General features: G+C 38.6%; 1 protein-coding gene across 1 annotated transcript in view; it reads left to right on the plus strand.

The window, feature by feature from the left end:
* Positions 1-9,725, plus strand: part of TMX1 (thioredoxin related transmembrane protein 1) — a 14,264-nt gene that overhangs the window by 410 nt on the left and 4,129 nt on the right. Inside the window, exons 2-4 of the mRNA XM_006773784.2 lie at positions 3,399-3,514; positions 5,126-5,171; positions 6,991-7,119. Of these exons, the coding sequence (XP_006773847.1) occupies positions 3,399-3,514; positions 5,126-5,171; positions 6,991-7,119 (291 nt within the window). The remainder of the gene's footprint in view (positions 1-3,398; positions 3,515-5,125; positions 5,172-6,990; positions 7,120-9,725) is intronic.

Consider the following 9,725-nt stretch of genomic DNA (forward strand, 5'->3'; position numbering starts at 1 on the left):
TGGGGTTGGGGGGGAGGGGGGGGGTGGCGGGACTAGTTCCGTTAGTTATTTATCTTAGAGGGGTGGTGCACAGACGGACTCCAGATTTATTGTCGCCAGATTTCACAAAAGAGGAATTGGAGCAGAACCCCGCTTCTCCTTTTGTCTAATTGCCCTTAAAAGGTAGTCCATGTATCGTGTAGGAATTGGGGACTTTTTGTTTTACATCTTATTTTGTGGGTTAGGTATATATTTTTTTCAATGCCATGCACATTCAGGTTGGGTTAATTTTTTTTAAAATCTTCGTTCCCTCGATCATTTTTTCTTTCCTTGCTTTTCTCTTTCTACACCTCTCATTTCTTATTTGCGTGCGTGCGTGAGTGTGTGTGTGTGTGCGCGCAGAGAACTGAATGTCCTGGGTTGTGACTCGCGGTGCTCTCCTGGTGGTACTGCATTAAAGAGAAAATTAATGTATGAGTGTGATTATAAACTCTGTTCGAAGAAAATCACAAGTGTGTGGTGATTCCGTTATAACGAGATGCCTTTTGCATCGGTAGAAAAGAACCTGTCTGCCTTTGCTTTAGTTTTAAATTGGTGGTAGTGGTGGCATTATTACTGATATGATATTAGTTGCATTAGTAAAAAAAAAAAATTCCCCGAAAACACCGTTATTGAGTGTTAACTGTGTACTAGACACTGCTAAGCACTTTACATATATTATTGCATGTAATTCTCTGCAAATTCTATAAAGTTAAGTATTATTTCCCACGCTTTACAGATGAGAGAGACATACTTAGAGACCTGATCAACCTGTCCAGGTCCTGCTGCCCTGCATCCCGTTTCCTAGCCTGGCACAGGGGAGGGTGCAGCAGTAGCTGTTAGAACACCTGCCCCCTCCGCCCGGTCTCAGTGAGTGTTTTCCTGCATTGTTGGCTTGCCAGTTTAGGACGCAGGTGCAAGTGGGCATCACTAAGGGAAAACCCATAATGCCAAGTCAGTAATTCCAGTCAAAAACCAAATGTTCCTTTATGTGGAGGATAAGACAGGGGGAAATGTGTATAGTATGAATAAAACCAGTAACTCCGTGAAATTTATTTTCAGGCACCATTGATGTTTCAGGGGAGAGGAACTACAGCACGTTACAGTGTTTAGTTTTTATTAGGAACTTGCTTTAGATTGCATTCGTGAAGCATTGTACCACAAATAATGTGTTAAACAATAGCGATTATGACTTATATGCAAAATACAGTCAAGCATTACTGAAGGAAATTTTTAGAAACTCAGTTTGATCCAGCTACATAAATACATCAGTCAAAAATGAAGTATAGGTAATTTGAATTAGAGCATCTATGTGAAATTAAGAGTGTACGATAGTAATTTTTTTCTCAGCTTACTGATTTTGAGGCCGAGTCTTTAAAAAGCACTTAAAAAAATAAAAAGGACTTGGTAAAGGGATCTAGTTAGTAGTACTAATGCTAATTATTACAAGTCAGTTATTTATATTAAATCCATCCTGATCAGGAGTTTTGTTACAGAGATATTTTCATTGTAATATTGTTAGGAATTTTGGCTTTTATGTGTGGTACTAGTCTTATTCCACAAAGCTGTTACTTTTAGGAGATTTATTTTTAATAAAGTAAGTCAGGTATTATATATAATGATGTACAGAAACTACTTTTGTGTTTAACATGAGGCAAATTATAAGAGAATGCTAGCATACAATAAAGTGGAAAAATCAAATGTTAGGGAAAAATCAGAGCCTTGAAAATGTTGAATACTCAAGGAGTAATTTAAATCCTAACATGGCCCTAGCTGGTTTCACTCAGTGGATAGAGCGTTGGCCTGCTGAGCGAAGGGTCCCGGGTTCGATTCTGGTCAATGGCATGTACCTTGGTTGCAGGCTCCTGCCCGGCCTGGGCCCTGGTCAGGGCTCGTACAGGAGGCAACCAATCTATGTGTTTCTCTCACATCCATGTTTCTCTCTGTGTTACCCTCTCTCTTCCCCTCTCTTTCTAAAAATCAAAGGAAAAATATCCTTGGGTTAGGTTAAACAAGAAAAATCCTAACATGCTCGATCATAGGTTTGGAAGCTTGAGATCTTAAAAACAGGCTGGCCTGTCTAATGTTTGTGTCTGTGGCTTACATTTTGAGGTGCCATTTATATAAAAATGCAGAAATTTGGGCTTTTGTGTAAGAGCTTGCCATACTGGGCCAGCAGTTCCTGTGGCAGTCATCCTGCGTAGTGGCTTCCTGCTTCAGGTGGGATGCAAGTTCCTTATTCACCACAGTCCTGGTGCTTCCTGTTTTTCTCATACTGGCACCTTGCATTTGATACTCCGTCAGTGTGAAATTATTAAAACTAGTCAACTTCAAATTTGGCTTTGAGTTTTGTGGTGGCCACATTTTTTTTAATTGATTTTTTACAGAGAGGAAGGGAGAGAGATAGAGAGTTAGAAACATCGATGAGAGACATCGATCAGCTGCCTCCTGCACATCTCCCACTGGGGATGTGCCTGCAACCAGGTACATGCCCTTGACCGGAATCGAACCTGGGACCCCTCAGTCCGCAGGCCGACGCTCTATCCACTGAGCCAGACCGGTTTCAGCGTGGCCACATTTTAAAAAAATATATATTTTATTGATTTTTTACAGAGAGGAAGGGAGAGGGATACAGAGTTAGAAACATCAATGAGAGAGAAGCATCAGTCCACTGCCTCCTGCATGCCCCCTACTGGGAATGTGTCTGCAACCAAGGTACATGCCCTTGACCGGAATCGAACCTGGGACCCTTCAGTCCCCAGGCCGACGCTCTATCCAGTGAGCCAAACCAGCTAGGGCAGGGGTGGCCACATTTTAATAGAGAAATCCAAAGGGTTATTTTTGTTTTGTTTTTTGTTAATTCTCACCTGAGGATATTTTTCCATTAATTTTTTAGAGAGAGTGGAAGGGAGGGGGAGACAGAAACATCGATGGGTGTGAGAGAGACACATAGATTGCCTCTCACATGCACACCAACAAGCGCTGGGAATGGAGCCTGCAACCGAGGTGCATGCTCTAGATTAGAATCAAACCCAGGACCCTTCGGTCCTGAGGCGATTGCTCTATCCAGCTCTATCTATTGGGCAAAACCAGCTAGGGCCAAAGGTTTTTTAAAAGAGATGTCTGCATGTGAAAAAGTCCTGTTGTCTTAGCTTAGTCCCAGAATTCCTTTTATGTGATTAGCATCATCAGTTCATAGTTCTTGATTGCCCAAGTGTTAGGTCTACATTTAAAACTTTTCATTTCCACAAAATTAACCACTCTACTATCTTGCTTTTAATATAAAATATTCTTCATAAATTACAGGCTCAATAATTTTTATTTCCAATATGGTTGTATTTGAATTTTTTTTAATTTTTTATTTTAAATGTTTTTCTCAGTTTTGCTCCATGGTGTCCTGCTTGTCAAAATCTTCAACCAGAATGGGAAAGTTTTGCTGAATGGGGAGAAGATCTTGAGATTAATGTTGCAAAAGTAGATGTTACAGAACAGCCAGGTACTGTAAGTCTGTGGGTAGTTTTGTTTCTTTGCATGTTGGACTGATACGTTTATTCTGTTTTCCACATTACATGGTCTTAACTCTACCTTTCATTAGGTTTTCAAAACATAACTGTCTGCAGTTAGTTAAGCCGACTCACACACCTCCCTCATGGGGGCTTAGTGTGCAGTGGCTGCAAAACAGATTCCCTGGTTGTATACTCAGCTCATTCCTTTTATGTGTTGTTCTAAGGGACCTTGGGGACATCTTCCCCACATAACTGATTCTGATCCTTTTTTGCTTTGTATCCTAGGCCCCAGACTAGAATGTAAGATGCCTTTAAGAAGTCTAGAACACTGTGGTCTAGATGGACATTGGCCAAGCTACCATTTTCATCCATAGCAAGCTTTGGGATAAGGAGCATGTGGTTGAGGTTCTTTGTAGAGTCAAGGTCATATTTCTTGAGAAGTGTCTGAACCTATAATTGCATTCTGAATTTAATACCTGTGATTTGAAGACATGGGCTCTTAATTTTAAAGCCTGCATGGTTGTGGGGTCAGGTACACTCCTGACTTGGCCCTCTGGACCAGTGTCAGGTCCTGCCCTTAGGGATACTCTTTTCTTAGTCCAGTCTCATTTTGTCTGTTCTTGGTCATGGTATACCTGGGTTCTTGACTCTGTTCCTATTCCATCTATCTATATAATAAAAGCCTAAGCAACCATTATGGTGGAATGACCAGAATGCCGGGTTGCCATGATGCGCACTGACCACTAGTGGGCAGATGCTCAACGCAGGAGCTGCCCCCTGGTGGTCAGTGTGCTCCCACAGGGGGAGCACTGCTCAGCCATAAGCCGAACTCACAGCTGGCAAGTGCAGTAGTGGTGGCAGGAACCTCTCCCGCCTCCGCGGCAGTGCTAAGGAGCAATGAGCCGAGTGGTAAGGAGCAAGGGGTCCTGGACATTCCCCGAGGGGTCCCGGACTACGAGAAGGCGCAGGCTGGGCTGAGGGACGTGCCCCCCCACCCCCCGCCCCCGCACAAATTTCATGCACCGGGCCTCTCGTATGGTAATAGCTGATATTGAGCACTTGCCCACTAGAGGTAGTACTTCAAATGTTTTGAATTTATTATGTAATCCTTAATCTTGTGAGATAGGTAACATTCCACTTTGTAGATAAGAGAACTGAGGCATAGGGAGATTAATTCTCTGTTACATTCATGTTAATGCTTGATTAATAATAATGTTAGGTGCTATTATTATTGCCCATCTTATGATTCATAATGTTTTCCATTTTTAACAATGCCTTAAACTCAGCAATTGGAATTGATTTTAGACCTTTATAATATAGACCAGTGGTTGCCAACTTTTCAGACCTTGTGGACCACCGGTTGGCAACCACTGATTCAAAGGTTTCACTTTTTAATTGATAATATGTTTTTTTAAGTTGCTGTAAGAAAATAGGATTTTTTTATTGTTTATGTTATAAAACAACTACTTTTAGGTATAATTTAATATTTTTTTCCTTATTAGTATTTAAATCAGAATCATCTTTAAGTAGCTAGTGATTGGCCCATATTAAACCTACTTTGTGTTCTTCCTTGTATTTATTTCTAATTTTTATATTTGCAGGACTGAGTGGACGATTTATCATAACTGCTCTTCCTACTGTTTATCAGTAAGTATTTAAAGATTTGGTAGTTACGGAGAAGGAGACATCATAGTATAATCAGAATAGTAGGCCTCTGGCCTATATCATGTTTAAAGAGCATTATATTCATTAAGTATTTAGAAGGCTTATTAACTACTAAGTGCCATCCTAGGTGCTGTGAGATAGATGAACGATATATGAAACCGTCCCTGATCTCGGAGATTTGTAATTGTTTTTGAAGGTGATGTCCACATGAAATGGTTTGCTGCTCTTCAGCATAGTTAAGTGTTTTTGAGCTCAGAGTTGTGGTAGGTCCTGAAGGAAGTTTGGTAAGGGAAAAATCACTGGGCTGGAGTGGTTCATGGAGATTATGGAGTTGAAATGCAACCTTGGAGGTAGAATTTTCAAAAGTTCAACGTAAGCATTCTATCCTGAATGTAGTCTCATAAGTATTCATCAGTAGGAATGTGATATGTTAAAAAATTAGCTAGCACGTGCGATAGCTCAACCTTGGGAAAGTATGACGAACTATAGAAATGATCCCTGAAAGTATAGTCTTCCTTAGTATCTTTAAATGTCTATTCTCTTATCTCTGTAAGTCAGTGATGGCGAACCTTTTGAGCTCGGCGTGTCAGCATTTTGAAAAACCCTAACTTAACTCTGGTGCCGTGTCACATATAGAAATTTTTTGATATTTGCAACCATAGTAAAACAAAGGCTTATATTTTTGATATTTATTGTATATATTTAAATGCCACTTAACAAAGAAAAATCAACTAAATAAATGAGTTCATATGTCACCCCTGACATGCATCATAGGTTCGCCATCCCTGCTGTAAGTGCTTCTTTCCCTTTTCAGTCAGTGTGTTTCTCTACAGGCCCTTCCGTGGCTATAAATCAGACTTCCCCTGTTCACTTTTCAACACCCCTAAACAGACCTGGAATTTCCTGCCCGTTTTCTTTTAGTCATGTTTATCATGCCCGTTCCCCTAACTTCTGCCTTTTCAAATCATACTTGTCCTTCCAAAACAGCTCAAAAGCCATTTTTCCCCACAAAACTTTTGTATTTTGGCTTACTTGTGGTATTTGACTCTGGATGGATAAAGAATCCTTTAACCCTATTGTAGGTAATAGGGAACTATTGAAAGTTGTTGCATTTAAGTGATAAAAATAAAAGTGTTAATAAGTAGGATTGGACTAACTATTATTTAAGATAGTTTAAGAATGGTGGGAGTAGGGAAGGTATTTATGACCTTTTGACGGAACACTCTAGTACATTGGGATTGGGAGGAACCAGGTAGATGTTAGGAAGAAGGCACAGCAGACTGTAAAATAGAATCACTGAAATAGGATGAAGGGAAACACTTAGCCAGATGCCTCCAGTGACTTAAGGTATGATGCCTGAGATGATGTGATTATGACTGAAAGTACCAGAAAATTGCCTTAAATGCTTAATTTATAGCTTAACAATAACTGACAATAAGGATCAAACACTTTCTAACAACTTTTCATGTAATATGTGCTTTATACATAAGGCTTAAAAGTCATTTTCTGAGATTTCTATACTTTGTATCCTATAACGACATTATTTTTCATAATTTTATTATTTGGAAGAATAACAGTAATAGTCGTAAGGCTTATGATTATATAAAAATATAACCTCATTGTTTAATTAAATTTTGGGCTAAGATATTGTGAGTTGATAAATAATGTAATTTGCTATTTGTGCATTGCTCATGACTTTGAATATTAGGATTAATTGTATAGTGAGATTAAAGAAATAGTAAAACAAATAAAAAGTTTATTAATTTGGTGCTGGTTAATATTTAATTCTGATCCTCTTCAGTTGTAAAGATGGTGAATTTAGGCGCTATCAGGGCCCAAGGACTAAAAAGGACTTCATAAACTTTATAAGTGAAAAAGAGTGGAAGAGTATTGAACCTGTTTCATCATGGTTTGGTCCAGGCTCTATTCTGTAAGTACAAGGGATTTTTTTCTTATTTATTTGAGTTTTAATTAGAACAGAGAATTATATTTCATGTAAATAAGACATACTTGGGCTTCTTATGTGATATTTTTGATTTGACTCTACTAAGTTAAACAGATCCTTTGATTCTTATCAAGTTAGACATTTTATAGCATTAAGTTGAAAGCCTTTTCAGGAATGTTTTAACTCTGTATATGTGGTCATTTATATCATCAAAAGCTAAGTAATCCTAAGAATGTGAACAACGTAATGGGTAAAGCTATCATTTGAGCTTAATATTTGAATGAGAACCATACTTGTGCTAACCTTTAGATTTTAGTTCTTGATTTAATGTGATTGAATTATTCTACTTGTCTGATAACTTTTTGTTTGAATAGATGGATGAACAATAACCCTAATATCATGACTGATCACTGAGCTTTACATATAACTAGAGGGTAGCAGTTTGTTATGGAGCAGTAAGCATTGGAAATAGCATGCATATTTCATTCTAGTCATTGGGGGCAATGCCTTATCGGTCATTTGAGAGACTTCCAGGAATATTGAGTTTTGTTGAGGTCACCATGGACTGACTTACCCTGGTGTGACTAAGCTATTTCTTCCTGTCCTCTTAACCACACATGCTGTTGGAATATGTAGCATTGGGGCACCAATTGTATAAGAGATTAAAAAAAAAAATGGATTCTGGATTCTAGGAGTGGGGGAAAGATAAGTCCCTAAACATTATTTTAAAATAGAAGTTACTTTTTTCATCTTTCTCTTAAATCTCTCCTGTGAAAAATTTCTGCATTGATTTGTCAGAATTCCCATAATGAACCACCATGTCCAACCCAATTAAGGGGCCTAGTATTTGTGATAGAGTCTAATTAGTTCAAACTATAGTGAGGCTATACAGTGCTTTATGTTTCAATCCCTCGTTCCTCTTCCCATTTCGCATTTTATTTTTTTATTTTTATTTTTTTAAAATATATTTTATTGATTTTTTACAGAGAGGAAGGGAGGTAGATAGTTAGAAACATCGATGGGAGAGAAACATTGATCAGCCGCCTCCTACACATCTCCCACTGGGGATGTGCCCGCAACCCAGGTACATGCCCTTGACCGGAATCAAACCTGGGACCCCTCAGTCCACAGGCTTACGCTCTATCCACTGAACCAAACCGGTTTCGGCCCATTTCGCATTTTAAACAAAAGCAACAAGATTAAAGTACCTTTCTATGTTGAACTGAAAATGTAACTAATTTTATTATTTTTTTAAAGAATAGTTTATTGATTATTAGAGAGAGAGGAAGAGTGACGGGGAGAGAGAATCATCAATGTAAGAGTGTAACATTGATTGGCTGCCTACTGGAGATTGAGCTCACAACCCGGGCATGTGCCCTGACCAGGAATCGAACCAGCAACCTTTTGGTGCAGGGATGATATCCAACCAACTGAGCTACACTGGCCAGGGTGATTTTGTTCTTTTGAAATTTCATAAATGAGTCTTCTTACCCTTTTGGTAGAAGAAGAGGGTTGCTTCTAAGTCTCTGTTGAATCCTTAGGGCAGCAGCCCATACCTTTTTTTATTGGTAGACTGAATAAGGGCACTCACAATGAGTGTCAGCCCAGCAGGTTCACTTACCCAATGATTGGCAGTTGAATCAGGTCATCCTGCATAGAGGAACTTTGGCTTATGTATGAATTGGTTTATGTGTTGGCGGCAAACAACATAAGCCCTTGTTTTTGGAGCATGCCTTTTTCTAACTGTCCATGTGGGTTTCATTATGTGAAATAATCATTAGTTTTACTTATATGATGATTTAGCATATCTTTTCTATATAGTTATTTTATATATCATTAAACTATCTCAAATTAATGCTATTGTAAGTTTTATTTAATGTTAATATGGAAGGGGGTAATCTTCAAGTGGGGGGGATCCTTCTGCTCAGTTAGTGCCCCTAGTTCTTCCTTCGGGCTCTGCTCATGAAGGGATTCTCTGCTTATTTGGAGCCATTTGCTTTTCACTATGCCTAACTTTAACTGATTGGTTCCATAGAGTTTGTAATCTGTTACTCAGAGTACATTGGAGAAGTCATCAGATGAAAGGTGAAATATTAATGTCAAAGCAATAGGAAAAAGTGAAAAAACAGTCACTAAGTGTTTTATTTATGAGAGCATCACATAGTGGCAACAATTTTCAGAAACTTAATTGTCATTAGTAAGTCTTCTTATTACAGTCTTGAAATTAGTACTGCAGGACTAATCTTGATGAACACCAGCAATAATCTAACCTGCTGGGAAATTAGAGTAAAAAATAGAAGATATACCCACATATTGTACTTCAAAGATGTACTAGGTGTACTGGTTAATAATGTGGATTTTGTAATCAAAGAAAACACAATAATTTCAAGAGAAACATCAACAGAGCTTTATTCAAAGTAATGTCCATTGCTAGTTACACATTTCCACCATCTTTAGGTAATTTGTGGATACAGTCCCAATAGAACTTTTCTTGTTTTGAGGCAAACCATTCAGAGACCCAATTTTCTACTTTTCGTACGTTTTGAAGTGCTGCTCAGAAAGTGTGTGTGCCATCGATCAGAACAAGGGGT

The sequence above is a fragment of the Myotis davidii genome, unplaced genomic scaffold, assembly GCF_000327345.1.
Source record: "Myotis davidii unplaced genomic scaffold, ASM32734v1 scaffold847, whole genome shotgun sequence".
Lineage (NCBI taxonomy): Eukaryota > Metazoa > Chordata > Mammalia > Chiroptera > Vespertilionidae > Myotis > Myotis davidii.